This window comes from Clupea harengus, chromosome 1 (assembly GCF_900700415.2).
Source record: "Clupea harengus chromosome 1, Ch_v2.0.2, whole genome shotgun sequence".
Taxonomy (NCBI): domain Eukaryota; kingdom Metazoa; phylum Chordata; class Actinopteri; order Clupeiformes; family Clupeidae; genus Clupea; species Clupea harengus.
In genome coordinates this window covers 1,179,161-1,196,993 of record NC_045152.1, presented here as the reverse complement: position 1 = coordinate 1,196,993, position 17,833 = coordinate 1,179,161, and the positions used below count along the sequence as shown (strand labels likewise).

Genomic DNA, 17,833 nt, shown 5'->3' with positions numbered 1-17,833 from the left:
CTTTGGATAAAAGTGAATGTTAAATGAATAAATACTGTACATGTGTTTTGCTTTCTCTTTACCCTGAGGCGTTGGTTTAAAACATGCGCAGTAAACCTGCATAGGTCCGCTCTGAAAGGCAAATGATCGGCATCATCTATGGCATTGACTAGTGCAACAAAGATCCAGCTTTCATTACATCTTTCTTTACATCTTTACGTTTTACAAGTAACCTTATATTTATAATATTGGCTTCATTCTTAATATATATGCAATCTGACTAAACTGTCATAGAGTTCATTTGCTAGAATACTGTGTGTAATAAGATAACTTCTTCATCAGGATATCTACATAATAACCTATCCAACCAGTCCCAGTAAAAGAGCAGTGAGTGTTACTCCATGGTGTGGCCGATATATCAGAAAAAAACAATATATTGGTCGAACCCTAGTCTGTGCAAACACACATTTTGACTTTCCTTTGTCCTCATCTGGCTCTTGACTGGCAGGATTATCATGTCTGTGTAAATGGCATTGGATAAGCCTACCCTTCATTTATGAGAGAGCACAAGCCCACTTCATTTGTGTGGCCAAAGATGCCTCTCACCTCAGATCAAAAAAGCCTCCTAACCCACTCCACTCCCAAACCATTCAGATGTCCTCAGCTTTCAAGCGGTTGGGAACACACAATCGCTGCTGTGGAGAAAAACAAGCTTTTTATTTTGAGCCTCAAAGGTACATTTGTTTTCAATTGTTTTGTGGAGAAGACTGCCACAGATGGTGAAATGTTTGTGGAATATGTTTAGGAAAAGCCTTGTAATCCAAACAGATTACAGATAGTTTTCTATTTATTTGAAGATTTAAATCTCAAGAAACCTGTTTACTTAGCTACGGGGTCCAAACCTTTTCAAGGCAGTGGGAGGCATGCTACTCCTGGCAAAATGACAAGAATGAGACGTGAGCACACTGCCGACAAAGCCTAGACCAAACAAATCCTTCTGTTAATGTTTGTTTTTACTCTATGAAGACAGATATCCATCACAATGACAGCACTAAAGTTTGTTCATAGACCCCTATTACAGCGCGCAGTGTTTTGAGGGTTCATGAGGGGATCAATGATCACACATCAACAGCTTAAAAGAAAAGAGTGTCTCTCTCCAAATGAATAGGGGCCCTCAAACACAACCCCAAAAGGGTGTTAGACTGTTTCGATGAATTCCTAAATCAATGTTAGTATATTTGAAGGTGTCCTCGGGGATGTTTTATCTCTGTTAGTGACCACACAGGGAAGATAGCTGTTCTGTTAAACAGACACACACACACAAACTGATGGAGATCATTTCCAAACACTGTTAATGACTTAAGAATATAATAATCAAGTGCCTTGTATTAATATATTCCTTATATGAATCATGTACTTATGTAAGCAGGAACATGGCTTTTCTGTGTTTCTGCGTGTGTGTAACTTAGAATATTAGGTGCCACTTAGTCTGCATATGTACAAGAGCATGTTTAGACCAGAAGTGATAAGAAGGGACAAACTGTGCTTCTTCCGACCTTGCAAAACTTCCATCCTTGCCTCGGACATCAGAAATCCACCACGTGGCTTTCCCTGCTGAACGCTCAACTTCTGTCTATATAAACCTTGTGCGATGTGTTTATCATTGCTTCACTTTCAGCCTTGAGCTGGGAGTGAGCCCGATTGCAATTGTTGTTTGTCTAATAAATATACTTATATGCAGCTCCGGAGTCCTGAGGTAACTAGGGTGAATTTTCACCTATCACAAACACACACACATCCACACACACACACACACACACACACACACACACCCACACACACACACACATACACATACACAGAGTACAGAGTACATATGCAGTCAGCACACAGTCCCCGGCCACAGAAAATCTCATCTGTCCCTGAGACACTGAGTCACGTTGCTAAGAAACCAAAAGCCGAGCAGAAGGACGAAGGGAGTGAGAGAAAGTATAAGTTGTGTGTGAGAGTGTGATGTCAGTGGAAGTGGAGAAATGCAGGTAAGTGGGTGGATGGCTCAGCAATGCGGAGAGAGAGAGAGAGAGAGAGAGAGAGAAAGAGAGAGAGAAAGTGGAGCAGAACAAAGCAGAGGCCGAACACTCATTGTCGCAATGAAAAGGCCAATAGAAAAAGCTCGTTTTTTTTCTCTGTCCTCACCAACTCTGCCAAACACTGCAAACTGCAAACTGTTCACATTACTTAATGGCAGTCAATAAATAAATGTATCTTTGGTGCAAATATATGCTGCTGACAGTTGGTGTTTGATTCAGATAGGTATTCATGCTCACTTTTAGTATGCCAAAAATTCAATTCCCACACTTCACTGTTGCTAAGCTGCCATGGCAGGGAGGTGGACTGACAGTGGACCTCTTGGATGGGGGATGGATTGGAAGGAGATACGTCTATTTAGATTCTACTGACAAAATAGTGGCTCCTACCTATATTGACAGAGTCGTTGAGAATGGCAACACCATCATAAGACTGACATAACCGTGTCATAAACATGTCATGATGATTAGATCATGTAAGACCATGCTAGATGGTAAGATGTCAGGACAGAGAGTCTCCAAATTTAACAGCGTCATGTCTCGACTAATGGTAATTGTCATGAGTGCCCTCAAAATATTTGAATCTATGACAAAAAAAAACAACTAGGGAAGCGGGTAAGAACTTAATCTTTAAAGGAATGATTCAATTTCAATTGAATTCAATCGGCCAATAGGACAGCGCGACCAAACCGGAGTTGACGGAGAGGAGGACAGAAACAGCAAACACGACAGCACCATGAGAGGAGCAAAGAGGTACTTTAGTTAAGTCTGTTTGAAGACAGACATAAACAAGCTATTACCATGAGTGACTGAATGACATAGATTAGAGTCTTCTTGGCGGAACTTACGCATTACTTATGATCACGGTTGAACATGGCGCTATTGACATGTCATATCATTCAGCTTAAAAAGCGTTGAGGAAAATACATACTAAATATGCATGAGTTTTATAACGGTGCATAGATAGGCTATATAATTGGCTCATGTTGAAAGACATTTTGTGTGAACAAAGAAATCTAGTTTTCAGTGACCGAAGGCACTTCTGTTTAGTGATGCCTCCTTTCATCACGCGCTCATCTATCTGTAGGCTCACAAGCACATTACTGCAGAGGAACCGGTCTCTCAGGCTCAATATGTCACTGCAGAACAAGACCCAGCCTTGGAGAACAGCCACTCACAACTGTCATAAAGGTGGTCTTCAGCCACCAAGGCCTAGATCATCCAAATGTAAGCTTATTGGGATACTAACCCAGAAAAGCCAGCTCCTAATGGGACTTAAACCTTAAAACCCTAAAACAAGAAGCAATATGTAAAAAGGAGGAGAAGAACAACGACAAGAAGAAGAAACAGTAAGACAATGTAGTACCTCATTATGCAACTCTCTAACTATACAGTATACGATATACTGCTTTTACATCAAAATAAGAAAGAGATGCCACACCTTTCATTCTTGGAAGCTCATTTGAATTTGTATTTTAGAGATGAAGCAAGTGCAGGTCGGATTATTGCATTAGCTGGGCATTCAGCACTGGCTGTTTGTGGTCCTCGGTTAACCTTTCACCTTGATTTTTTACTCCAAGCCATGCAAGATGCCCATTCCCATTAGGACCCCTGCTTGGTAATTGTCAGCGTAGCTCCTCCGGTTCAATGACGACTTGAGAATTATTTGTACTGGCAATTTATTGTATGTACAACTCACATTAAGTCTTGCTTTGCCGTGAGAACTAAAGAGACATAAAACATACGAATGTACACACTACACAAAGAAACATATAGCTAAACTTAATATAAACTTAAATGACATATACACATACCTCATTGGCCGCACAACCAAAGGGCGTAGGTGAAACTTGTTGTCAATTTCTTTCGTTTAACTTTAAACTTTAAGTTCTTAAACTTTCAATGAGCATGAATGATGCTGATGCTGCATGAGCATGCTTCACAGGAGTGCCGTGGCTGCCACCTGCTTGGTCAAGTGTGTGTCACCAATACGATTCCCCAGTGCAACACATACCAATTCCTACACTTGAATATCAGTACTAACGTAATGGCAGTAATAATGGGCAAATGTACATTACCTCAACAATAAGCATAGAATAAAATAATCAAGAAAACATGTTAATTAAAAATAATAAACACAAAAACTCTCTGGCAGTTACAGTCAGTCATTCACTTAAGACCAATTGCTGTCTTAAACACAGATCAAGAGTTTCATTTCTACAAAGGGAGGCACTGACCTGAAACAGTATGTATGGTACGGTACAGCATGTTATAGTATTCCAGTTACTTTCCACTTGCGGAGAGAATGTTGTCTGCAGTGTGTATTTTGTCATTGGCCTTGTCCACAGTTTAGTTTGACCTCATTGTTCATGATGACCTGTGTCAAATTAGCTCCGTGCTAAAATCAGAATCAGAATCAGAATCAGGTTTTATTGGCCAAGTAAGTTTGCACAAACAAGGAATTTGACTTGGTAAAGTGACTCTCAGTGTGCTTACACATAATATACAATACAATACAATACAATACAATACAAACAAACAAACAAACAAACAGTGCAACAGTGCAATGGACTAAGGAGTCTAAAAAAGTATGTACAAGGCGGAATGGCTATATACAGTAGCTGTGAAATGTTGCGCAACAGTAGTGCAAAGAAGAAGTGGAGAGTGCGAGAAGTGCAGGGATAAATATATAAATATAAATATATATGCTACAGTGGGTTAGTTGTTCAGTATTGAGACGGCGAGGGGGAAGAAACTGTTTTTGTGTCTGGAGGTTTTGGCGAACAGTGATCTGTAGCGTCTACCAGAGGGGAGGAGTTTGAATAATTTGTGTCCGGGGTGTGAGGGGTCTGCAGTGATTTTTCCTGCCCGTTTCCTGACTCTGGAGGTGTACAGGTCCTGGATGGTGGGCAGGTTGGCACCAATGATCTTTTCTGCAGACCTGACTGACCGTTGGAGTCTGTTCTTGTCCAGTTTGGTGGCCGATCCAAACCAGACAGTGATTGAAGTGCACAGAACAGACTCTATGACTGCGGTGTAGAACATGCTCAGCAGATCCTGAGGCAGGTTGTACTTCCTAAGCTGGCGCAGGAAGTACATCCTCTGCTGGGCCTTCTTGATGATGGTGTTGATGTTGGGTTCCCACTTCAGATTCCGGGAGATTGTGGATCCCAGAAACCTGAAGGATTCCACAGCCAACACAGTACTGTTGTGTATGATGAGGGGGGGCAGTGCTGGGGGGCTCCTCCTGAAGTCCACTGTCATCTCCACGGTTTTAAGCGTGTTCAGCTCTAGGTTGTTGCGACCGCACCACAGGACCAGCTGTTCAACTTCCCGCCTATATGCAGACTCATCATCATCACGGATGAGGCCGATGACTGATGTGTCGTCTGCAAATTTTAGGAGTTTAACAGATGGGTCTCCTGAGGTGCAGTCGTTGTGTAGAGGGAGAAGAGCAGTGGGGAGAGCACGCATCCCTGAGGTGCACCAGTGCTGACTGACCGGGTGCTGGATGTTGTTTCACCCAGCCTCACCTGCTGCTTCCTGTCAATCAGGAAGTTTGTGATCCACTGACAGGTGGAGGCAGGCACAGTGAGCTGGGTGAGTTTGGTGAGGAGGACTTCTGGAATGATGGTGTTGAACGCCGAGCTGAAGTCCACGAACAGCATCCTTGCATACGGTCCCTGGGGAGTCGAGGTGTTGCAGGAGGTAGTGCAGCCCCATGTTGACTGCATCATCCACTGACCTGTTTGCTCTGTAGGCAAACTGCAGAGGGTCCAGCAGGGGGCCTGTGATGCCCTTCAGATGGGTCAATACCAGTCTCTCAAAGGATTTCATGACCACAGACGTCAGGGCGACGGGCCTGTAGTCATTCAGCCCAGTGATTGAGGATTTCTTGGGAACCGGGATGATGGTGGAGCGTTTGAAGCAGGAGGGGACTTCACACAGCTCCAGAGATCTGTTGAAGATCCGTGTGAAGATGGGAGCCAGCTGATCAGCGCAGGCTTTCAGGCAGGAGGGTGACACACCGTCTGGGCCTGCTGCCTTCCTTGTCTTCTGTCTCTGAAAGAGCTGACACACATCCTCTTCACAGACCGTCAATGCCGGTGGGGAGTCAGGGGAGGTGATAACAGGGGGTGCAGATGATTGTGTGAAGTCTGAGTTGGAGCGGGTGAGGGGTGTGAATGTGGGGTGATCAAACCTGCAGTAAAACACATTCAGTTGTTGTTGTTGGCCTTGGATAGCACATACTCATCCAAATCAGAACTCAGAGATCTTATGTATGTCTGTAAATTGACATTGACGAAAACATTCAGTAGGGCTTTGAAGGGCTTTGAAGGCACACACTTCCACACACACTTATTCATTATTTCTGAATTCCTCATCACTGCCCTATCGGCACAGGAACAATTACGCCTTGATCTTAAAAATCCAATTTCCTCTGTTTGATCTGGATAATGATGTCTTTTATATGAGGCTCCTGCAGTGTCACTATTTAGAGCTGGAAAGGGACAAAGAAATCCAAAGGACCCCTGAATGGACCAACACACCACTTCAACCATTCTTCCATTTCCATGACACACCTACACACACACACACACACACACACACACACACAACCTGTTCCATTAGCTAGGACCGAGAGAGAGACAGAGAGAGAGAGAGAGCAAGAGAAAGAGAAAGACAGAGGAAGCCAAACCTCTAACCTTCTGGTCAGGAAGGTTGCTGATTGTTTGCAAATTGTACCTGAGTGTTTTCTGCTGAGCCACTTCGCTCAGTCGAGGCAAAGACCCACCAGGGTCCACCTCACTCACGACACCGCCTGGCAGCCGAGTTAACCTCCCCATAGGCCAGGCCAGAGGTATTCTTCGGACCAGGCCCCAGCATGCCGCACATGGAGAGACGTCGTTCAACGTCTATCTACTTTTATAGAAGCTGTGGGAGAGCACAATATATCAAGGTTTGAAAAACATTTTTTTTCTGCATAATGGGATGGGGTTGACCCCATAGGTGAACATGCTGAACATATTTGATGCACAGCCCCTCCAAGTCAGGCCCAGTAACTCGCCTGAACTGAACAGACACATGAGACTGAATCAGGTGTCCTACCCTCATGAGGAAGCCAGAAGAGCACAACTCACTTCCTCTAATGCTGGTGAGCTCGGAGCTGAGTGGCTGTTCACAGAAACACACACTGTTCAAGTCCTAATATCCTCACACAGAAAGCAAGAGAACTCCTGGAGATGCAACCTGTCTCATTATTTTTGGACTCTCATTACAGAAGCTGATTCCCCCCCCCCCCCCCCCCCCCCGTCATTTTTTCCCGTTTCCGTGTTAGCCTCCTGAAAATTCTCACCTCAGAAACTGATCATTAAGTTGAGCTTTAATGTTTTCTCTCCCACCAGGAAGTGATTTAATGAAGGTAGCATTCATTTCGTTCGGCTTTTCAATTCACACCACCGGTTTTAATGAACGCCCTCAAACATGTGTTTCAGGAAAACAAGGAGTCGTTATTACTCATCCAAAACCAATTATAGTACAGATTAAACCAAAAGAAGACACACACAACACAATACCCACTTTCTCCTCATATTCAGAAAATCTTGAAATATCAAGACACACAATAGACTGATGTCACCATATAATTACTAATTAACGGGTCTATCAGGGCTTCTGTTTCCCCTGTGTGCCCTTGTAATGCGATAAATGTGTCTGATGCAGTCTCCTGCCAATTAAATGAACTTAAACAGCTTCAGAGTATTGTGAAAGCCTGTGAGTCAATGTGATGAACAGATTGCCAACATCACACTCATTTAGTAAATGTCTGAATACAGTTTTCGGGAACTGTGACAATCTACTGACTTCTTCCGAAATCTTTGAATGCTCAGCGAGTTTCTTCAGTTCATGCCGTTTAATACCACGTTTCAACACACCGAGACGGATTTGCCTTTACGAATCAAGATTGGAGTTCCTTTTTCAAGCATGCCGAGTAGGCTACAATTGGCTCACAAGGCCGCAAAATCAGTGTGTTCCATATGCTGCTCAACGGTCAGACCCCCTATGGTGCGGGGAAGTGTTCTGTCGTGTGTTTTAAACTACAAAACAGTAGTCAGCGAGTTAGCCCAGAGGAGTGGAGGCTGCCACAAAGACCTTATGTTTAAAGGCAGGTCCCATGCCTTGTACATCATCCTGTGTCTCATCCGTGTTCCTTCCATACACCACACAAGTCAGACAGTGCCAAAATCCACACACCAAGCTGGATAGAGAAGGCAGGTCTTATAGATGGACATGACTGACACCCCAACCTGATAGCAAAAGGCCACTAGACCCCTGTTGGCCCACTGGGGGGAAAAAGCTGGCGGTCTGCTGGTGAATTACAGGCAAACAGCCCACTTAACTTTAATTCTTTAATTGACCAGGTCATTTTTTTCCGGGTAATGGTGGACAGATGCGCTAACCAGCACAACAGGGCTAAACAGGCATCAAATAACAAACTGCCAGAAGATCTTAGATGTGCCCCAAATGGAGCAATTTTTAAAAACATTTCTCTTTTCATGTGCTGCTGTAAAAATTGCACACTATTCTACTGCACTTTACTTTTACTTTAATGATATTACTTACAGCGCACAGAATGAGAACAGTAATGCACACCCACATTAGACCCAAAGGGGAGCATTTCAGAGTATTAGGCACAGAATTAAACACAAGCACACACGCAAAGCATTATGGTGTGAACTATTACACACTAGGAAGCACGCTACACCCCCCTGCCTGCTACAAGATGTATATACGTTTAAGTATAAAAAAAGTTCACACAGCAGGCTCAAGAAAACAAAGTGAACTTAATTGAACGCAGAAACAAGTTAACACTGACTATCCATCTGTCGAGTGCATAGTTAGGGGACCGCTCACCATTATTTTTTCTTATGTGCACCCAGCATCAATCAATAACCCAGATAGCAGGCATATGTAGGCCCACCGGTGGATTCTGGTCAGCACCCCACTTTATCCAAGCTTTCATGTGTGTCGAGAACACCACATGCTAATATATGAGATCCTTTTCTACAGCCCTCGAGGCCCTGTTACCATGCTAGTCTCACCATATACTCGCAGGGTTTGTCTTCCCCCGACCACCACTCCAGTAATGGAATGAGCGAAGCTGATCTCCTTAAAACGCACCTCATTTGGCAAAAAAAAAGCCAGAGGGAGGCTTAGAACCTTAGAAATAAGCAGCTATGAAGGGCCTCTGGACATTCATGTGGTAATTAGGCTATGTGCCTGACACTGCTGTGTGCCTTCAAGAAGGACAGGGGATTGATTAGAATGAATAGGCTACTACTACTACGGAGGTTCTCGAGATCAGTAATTCAAGCAAATCCATTTGTGTCCGTTAGGGGGCATGTTTTATGCCCAAAACTGATAAAAAGAGTGACCGGTTTCTGGGAACAGGGAAAAGGACCAGGTAGGGGTTTAAGATAGAAGAAATCGCACTGATCTATAATGTTCAAAACTTGACGTACGTGACATTTTAAGATATGTCTTGCCTACTTAACCGTGTCTGACAATTTGGCGGAGATTATGTGCAAAAAAAAATTGCAATGATTCATATCTCAGTTTGGCCTCACATCACTTCAACATCAACCAGCACTGGTGTGAGCATTGCGGTTTCCAAAATTGGGATTTTTTTTCAATGTTGGTTGAAGAGTCTCTGTGTCCTTCAAGATGTCTCTCACCCCATCGCTTCAAGATGTCTCTCACCCCATCGCTTCAAGATGTCTCTCACACTGAATGTCCAATGAGCCCTCAATTATACCACTGAAGAGGCTTAAATCACACACCCAACAGCTGCACACACTAGTTACAAATTCGGGAGCAAACCATGTTCAGGAGTAGTGAAAACAACCAGCACCAAGAGATATGATGTTCTTACACCAAAGGTCACGTGCCAGGTATAAGGAGTCTGGAGAGAGATGTTTCTTAATTCTATCTGGACCCTTCTTTATTAAGAGGCTCTAGCAGGGGCGGACTGGGGGGAAGAAAGTGGCCCGGGACAGTGGCGTAAGGCAGTTACGACGGGCCCAGGTGCAGACTATTATGACGGGCCCTAGTCAGTGGCGTAAGGCAGTGGTTCCCAAACATTTTACAGTCCCGTACCCCCTTTTTTTCATGTTTATAACCGCCGCCACGCCCCCTCCCCCCGCGCACATATTCTGCCTATAACACTTGAAACTGTGAAGTTGTCAGGGTGGATCACTAACCGCTGTCGCTACGCCCCCTTTCCCCCGCGCACATATTCCGCCTTCAGACTATTTAGATTGACGTAAATATGTCTATGGCCCACGACTACGGGCCCCCAAGACCCACGGGCCCAGGTGCAATCGCACCTGCTGCCCCCCCTATAGTTCGACCCCTGAGGTGGGCCGGTATTGGACCAGCCCAACCCCGTCGGCGCACCGGGGATATCCTCGGTATCCCCGATGGCCAGTACGCACCTGGGCTCTAGCCAGGCCTACAGGCGTCTATTGACCCTCAAAACCATATACCTCTAGGCCACTCTGACACACATGGCCATGTGCTGAGAAAATTGGTAATAGAAGCACTGTAAATCAGGTAAAACATCCCTACTTTGAGAGGTGATCACACATTGAGGGATAGTAACATTTTCTCTGAAACCCTGGCATTCCATCTGGAGTTTCACTTGAACCCTTACATTAACAGATCAAAATCTATCAACACCATTCATGTTGGACATCAGGGAGAAATGTTTGATTTTAGGTTTCTACTTAAAAAACTAACTAATTTACTTTTTTTTTTTAAAAACACTTTACATTGGATTTAACTGACAACAATAACGTCACTGATACTTTTCATAAACTTCATGCCCAAAGAATAAGACGACACATGCACAGAGACCACAGGCAACAAGTTGTGTTCTTGCACATAATCAGACCATTGCAGGCCTGCAAGTGCATTGACTGTATTTCAGAGAACTGAAACATGCTTCCGTTTTACACGGTAATTTGTCACGACATATTCAACATGGTTTCACTTGATCACTTTATTTCACCAATTTTAAACGTACATCATTCATCAGTATAGCGAATCACAATATATCTGCTTGAAGAATTCTGAGATTCCATATGATTTGGCCAAACAGTACATGGCTACAAGAGTTCTGTTTTGAGAGAGCCCCAGCACCAGATATTCAGGTGGTCAAAGGGATACTAGAAAAACAATCAAAGCTAACTGATCAGCTAGCTTTAACTGGTTTGCTCAGGGTAAAATGGCTGCTCTAGGATTCTCTGGCTCCTCCTGAACCTCCAGATCCCCCTGCAAAGCGAGTCGCGGATCTTCTCCCAGGAGTCCAGCTCTGTGCGCCACAGAGCATCCCTGGAGCGGATGAGCTGGGCCACCTCATTTTTGCTCCCTTTGGCCAGACTGACGCTGTCTTTGCAGATGAAGAAGACATCTAAACCAATGAAAAGTGCGTTGAGGGCGATGAAGCCAGAACGTGCCGACTTGGAGAGGGCCAGTGGTGTTCCTTTGGCCAGCTGCCCAATGTCAGGCAGGTCTGAAGCCAGTTTGGGGATATTTCTTCCTGACTTTGGCGCTTGAAACCCCAGCTTCACAGCAGATGCAACCACCTCCTCAGTCTGGAGGACTTTCACAGCTGAGGAAGCATCTACCAAAGCATCTACACTCTTAGCAATTCCACAAGTGCTAGCTAGTGCCTTCCCTGCCCCTACTGCTATATCCAGCACATCGAACCCAATAGTAGAACCTTCATTGCTGGCTACCAGCTCCAAATGGTCTACAAACTGCTTAACATCCTCCATGAAACTCTGGAAGATATTGCTAGCATTGGTCCCATGATGTTTGTTGACAGCCATCTCAGTGATGCCTGTGACCAGACTGTTGACACCACTGGTCACCCCTAGACCAACCCCTGTCAGAGTGAGAATCAAGGAGACACCTGCAGTCACAGGAGCCAGGGCCAGGCCAATGATGGACACGACCCCCCCTGCCAACCCCACTGAGCTGCCAGCTACATTGGAGACACTAGCGCCAAATTTCATATTATCCAGCTGTCTTGCGCTCTCCTCCAGATCAGAGAGGAACTGAAGCATCCTGGTGCTGCGCTGGCTGAACAGGCCAATGAAGGGCAGAGCATCTTCTTGGAAGAGGAATGTCAGCCTCAGATCCTTATTCGTTCTGTAAAGTAATAAAGGTTTGGGGTCTTTAGGTCATACTTATTTAACTGCTGCAAGGATTTTAAAATGAGCTGTTCCTGGAATTACAGATAGGTCAAATACCATTACCTGATGAGGTTCAACTGGTTCAAATGGTCCAGCATCTTCTGAATGGATTCCTCATTAGTATCCGCACTGAAGTTGATAGTTTGACCACAGTTTGGTCCTCTGAAAATATTTCAATCCTGTTTACAGTTCTGTGCATTCATTTATGAATAATAGAAATTTGCGTTATCTATACTGACCACATTTTATCCCTACTAGCCAAGAGTAAAAGTGAAAAAGCAGCAAGGACAGTATTACACAAACAAAGACATGTGCCTGATAAATTCTCACTCTGAGACAGTAAGTAAGTTTCAAGCTCTTACCTGTAACTGCTTCCCACAGTTGATATACTCTTGGCTCTGATGGAACAAATTATGTTGCAAATGTTAACATGTGAGCACTAAGGCCATATCAATGAAATATAAAATGCATATTGTATATCGTTTCAAAATGTCTTATTGTTTAATGTTATGTCTTATTTGTGACCTGACCTTTTTTCCAGCTTTTCACAGAGCTGCTCTGAGATGTCTTTGTATTTTTCCAGGTAGAAGGCCAGCACTTCCACGTTACTCAGGCTGGGCAGGAAGAAAGCAGCGTCGTCCCTCTTAAAGTGGACAAGGAGAGGGGCAGCCATCCTTGCAGCAAAGATGACCGAACGGACATCCACAGCGCTTAACCCTCTAGGCAGGTAGTGGCCATTTGTGAACACAAAGAGCGACGTGACGGACAGCTTCTCCACAGCTTCCAGGAAGCGCTGCAGCTTCTCAAGCCCTTCCAGGGTGTCCTTCAGAACAGCCCCCAGCTCCTTCTCCAGCTCCTGCCGTCTGCTGTCGGCAGTCACTGCAGTCAGGCCGCTCCACAGGAACTCTCCGAAAGCTTTGGCCTTGTCTTCTGAGGTCTGGACATGGTCAAATGTGAGACTGATCTTGTCTGCCCTGCCCTTGATGTCACGTATCATGTCCACCTCTCTCTCTCTCTGAAGAGACCATTTCTCTTTCTTCTCAAAGAAGTCATTAATGGTGTGAATACTGGATAAGGTATCAGAGATGTACTGGCCCAATGTTTCTTTCAGTACCTGTCTGGAAATACAGTGTATGTCATTATTAGTATGGGTGTCGATTCAGGGAGACAGAGTGACAACTAGAACAGATCCTAAACAATTGCACAAAAAACTGACGAGTAAAATGGTAAAGTCTATTTAAACAGATATTTTGGTAACGATTCATTCAGAACAGAACACATGTCCATCCCTGACCAAAGATGGACAGTTCACTTCACTTGGTCCCCGGGCGCTACAAGCCGCCCACTGCTCCTGGGGGGTCCTTGAGGAAGGACAGTCAAGGATGGGAAAAAGCAGAAAATAAATTCACCGCGACCTCAGGCTTACCTGCGTGTGTATGTGTGTGTGTCCTGTGTCGCCTCTATATATGCACAAGTGTGTTCCAGTGTGTCGTGCGTGCCATTAAAAACCTGACAAAGGTCTTAATTATTATTATTCATGTGGATTATGAGGATGTGTACAGTTATGCCCAGAGAACCGATACGCTATAAAGTGCAATTTAAAACCAGGGGCATAATATCTTACCTGTATCATGCATATCAGGTGAAAGTCTTGCCTGTTTGCATATGCATACCATCTGACCTTTATTGGTTGACAAGCTTACTGCATATTAACTTTATAACAGTATATGTCAAGAATAAATATCCAGTCTGATTTCAACCTTTGTCATGTACTCAGAACATTAATTGCAGGTCTGTATAAACAAAAGCAATTTGGCAATAGTGCCACGATGTAGCCACTGCCATAACCTCTCGTTTTCATACATTTCACAATTTGTCTACTTTAGAGGGTTGGCTACTACTTGTCAGCAGCTGTCCATCTGCTGTGCCGTTGCTACATTACTGTGATTGCTCAAGAACACTATTCATGTTCTGAAGTTTTCTTTTTATTTGTTCTTACTCCACGAGTGTTACGACTGGTGGGTGATGTGAAGGACTCAATTGCACGACTCAGCACAGGGGTAGATCGAAAGGGTGAAACGTTTTACTAGCCGAGTTCGGTACACAGGTAGGCAGTCCAAGAATAGCAAACAAATCCAGACAGGGAATAGGCAGGAGAATAGTTGTAGGGCAGGCAGAGGTCAGAAGCACGAGTAATCACTTCAACAACGAGAAAAGCGCTAAACGCTAGGAACACGAGGAGCAGTGGAAAAACAAGGAACATACCATGAAACAACAATTTACGACGACACAACGAGGAACAAGAAAACAAGGACTATATATACACACAGGCAACAGATAACGAGGGACAGGTGAGAACAATCAAGGCGGGGCAGAAAAAGACACAGGTGGACTAAACAAGGGGAATTAACAGGACACAGGTGAAACCAATGATACACACAACCCGGGAGATTGGGAACAGGTGAGGGGTGGAGACACGGACAACAACAAGAGGGCACATGGCATAGACAAACACACATAGGGAAAGCACATGGCGGGAACAAGGAAGCACGAGGACTAGACATGGGAACAAACATGTGACCACACAAGGGAGACAAACACAGAAATTAGACACGGACAGACACAGACCTTACAACGAGCCACTTCTCCTCCCAGCCCTTCTGAGATATCGACACCGCACCGATTTTTAAGATATACGTGTATTTAACTGTCTTATGTTAAAAAAGATAGCAATACGATATCCAATTGTGTATCGTCTGCAGTTTATACGTGTTTGCTTAAAGATTTAATTTAATTTTAAAACCTTTTTCTCGACCTATGTAGGCGCACCACCACTCGTTGTCATAATTCAACTTTCTTATTGAAAGATATGCTAAAGTACGGTCCATTCCATCTCTTAGTACTATCAAAAAGGACCTCTGATGCTTACTATCATAGTTGAACACAGAAGAATACTAAGATTTCCTCTTCAAGGCAAGTAGCCTAATCTAAGTATCACTGATATTCTTTAAATTTAAAGCATGGATAATTTGGTGACACTTTAGGACTTTAACTTAACAAATGGACAGATTACCATTGTTTTCCCCTTTTGATCGGGGAAGTTATGTAGCTTGTTGCACACAATAAATTAAGACTGTCAATTTATTTTTAATTCCCTGTTTTTTACTCATAACGTACTGTGTGCGGTATGCGCATACTTAAAAGAATCAGCGTTGGAGCTGCATACTCTGTCATTTGCTGGGCAAGGGTTTGTCACTGTTCATTTCGCATTTTCTTCCGGAAATCTCTAGTTAGGATTCTTCTTTTTGTTTTTAACACAGCAGATCAAACATGTCTCACCTTCTTCTCCCTGGTGTATCCATGGGGGTCCACGCCTGGCCACACGACGTTCGGGGAGAAATCTTTCAGCAAAACGTTAAAAACCACCAACTAGCCTGTGTGTGTATACCAAACAATTTCGGACTAAAGGGATATATTCGTCCAGCAACAACTTGGTTGTTTATATTAAAGAATACAGAAACCTATGTTGACTAGATGATTTACCTCGAGGATTTTGTAAGAATGGTAATGATGCCGTAAACCTTGATAATAGCCTCCTCAAGTCTAACGTAGTGGTTGTTTACTTGGAAGTAAGTGAGTTCCTTAAGGTAGCCTGCTTTAAGTTTCGTTTTGTCTGAAAGAGGCTGGGAATGACAGGCGAGCGGAGCCGTCCATTTAGAACCTCCTAACCTAACCCTACTTTAAGTTTCGCCTTCCGCACCCTTTTAGAGGTCCCAACTCCGCCTATGAGGAAACTCAGGAAAATGCAACTCTGCGCCAACTACAATAAAGGGTCATCCTCAGGCATTTCACAATTGTGGAAATCTTTGCAAAACTGAGAGATTTGAGATTGATCGGTCGCAATCGGAAGACGCTGCAGATGCAGAAAGCTGTCCAAAAATGTAACTGCAAATGTACGTGAACACAGTGGTGTAAATGAAACGGATTGAACCATCTGTTACTGTGCTGTGTACTCAGTTGTTTATGGCTATTGCTGTGGTGGCTCTCTGAGCCAACATGTGTGAGACCAGAAGGGAGAAGCAGAAGCAGATTTTCCTCTAATATGTGGTCTTCTTGGATGTATTCAGGCACTTCTATATCCCAACCAGAAATAAACATGACTCAGTGTTCAACTGAATGCCAGATGTGAGAAAGCACTAAATAGATGAAATGAAATAAAAACTGGCGTATCACAACCCAACTGACCTCTTTGAGTTCTGTGGCCCATAAAACCCACGGCATTTGTTTAGAGCTGTAACATGTGACCAGAGTCGGAGAGGAGCAGCTTTTTTGTTGGTGCCTCACAGAATGCAAAGTCTCGGCGATATCAAAAGATTTACATATTCAGTTGCTGTAAAAAAAGAATCCCCAGAAGTCAAATGAACAACTGCCTTGCTTATAACAGCAATGCATTGATGGCATTGTTGTTACCGCTTCACACCACATGGGGGCAAAATTGTATCAGTATGTACAGTATTGGAACTCAGAAACATTTATTTATTGATTCTTAGCGTTTTTGTTTCATACTGTGTGTCTGTATTCGTGCCCGCGTGTGTGTGTGTGTGTGTGTGTTATTCAGAGAGAGAGAGAGAGAGAGAGAGCAGATCTCTCAGTTCATGTGATTTATGGTTGGTTAATGGATACTCAGCTAAGTAGGGCTATTAGAAGAGGAGAAGTAGTTAGTTACTGTGTTACAGTGTAATATAGGACGAGGAGTACGTTTGTGTGGGACAAGGTGGGACATGTTACCAATGCTGAGAGGTAACTTCAAACTTAAATACTATATCTGATCTTACATTATACAGTATATCTATCTGAATCAGAAACATATGCATTCTGCCTTTCAGCTCATAAACACCCATACATTGTCCTCCAGTCAATTCCACAGCACACCAATTAGGCCATAAAAGATACAGCTTAAGTCTTAGTCTTTAGTCTTAAGTCAAGTTATACTCCTGAACAAATCCAGCTGCAACATAAATGGAACAAAATAAAATCTGATATCAAATGAAGCAATTTCAATGCAAATCTTTATATCAAACCAAAATCTCTATTGGATGAATAACGTGGTTAGAAAGGATACGAATAAATAAATAAATAACTTTTTTCACCCATTCTTTACTAAAATAACTTTTTATTTTTCTTTGTGGTAGCTTTTATCTTAGTAAGTTATTAAACGTTATTTTTTTATGACGTGGCAGAGTTCAACGGCCTCACATCTGCACAGTTTGATTGACGGCCGTCACAGCCTCTTGATGACCGCCTTCACTGCTCTCCTCTCAGCCACTGGATGAAAGCCAGGCTTTTAGAAAAGCTTGGCTATGTTGCATGTGTATAAGCCAGGTTGCTTTTGACATAGTGGTAGCACTATTAAATAGACTAGAAACTATGCCGCGACCGTTTAGGCCTACGTGGCTCATATGCGTGCATATAAGTGACCAATGAAAATGTAGGACGTTATCTCAACATGAG

The 17,833-nt window shown here is 43.6% G+C and overlaps 1 protein-coding gene across 1 annotated transcript; it reads right to left on the bottom strand.

The window, feature by feature from the left end:
- Nucleotides 1-10,992: 10,992 nt before the first annotated feature.
- Nucleotides 10,993-16,219, bottom strand: LOC105891647 (apolipoprotein L2-like). The gene is made up of 5 exons (XM_031560502.2): nt 15,662-16,219; nt 12,853-13,440; nt 12,685-12,720; nt 12,386-12,484; nt 10,993-12,278 (listed from the first exon to the last, which is right to left on the bottom strand). The coding sequence occupies exons 1-5, from the start codon at nt 15,682-15,684 to the stop codon at nt 11,327-11,329; spliced, it is 1,698 nt and encodes a 565-aa protein (XP_031416362.1). The 5' UTR covers nt 15,685-16,219; the 3' UTR covers nt 10,993-11,326.
- Between the last annotated feature and the right edge of the window lie 1,614 nt (nt 16,220-17,833).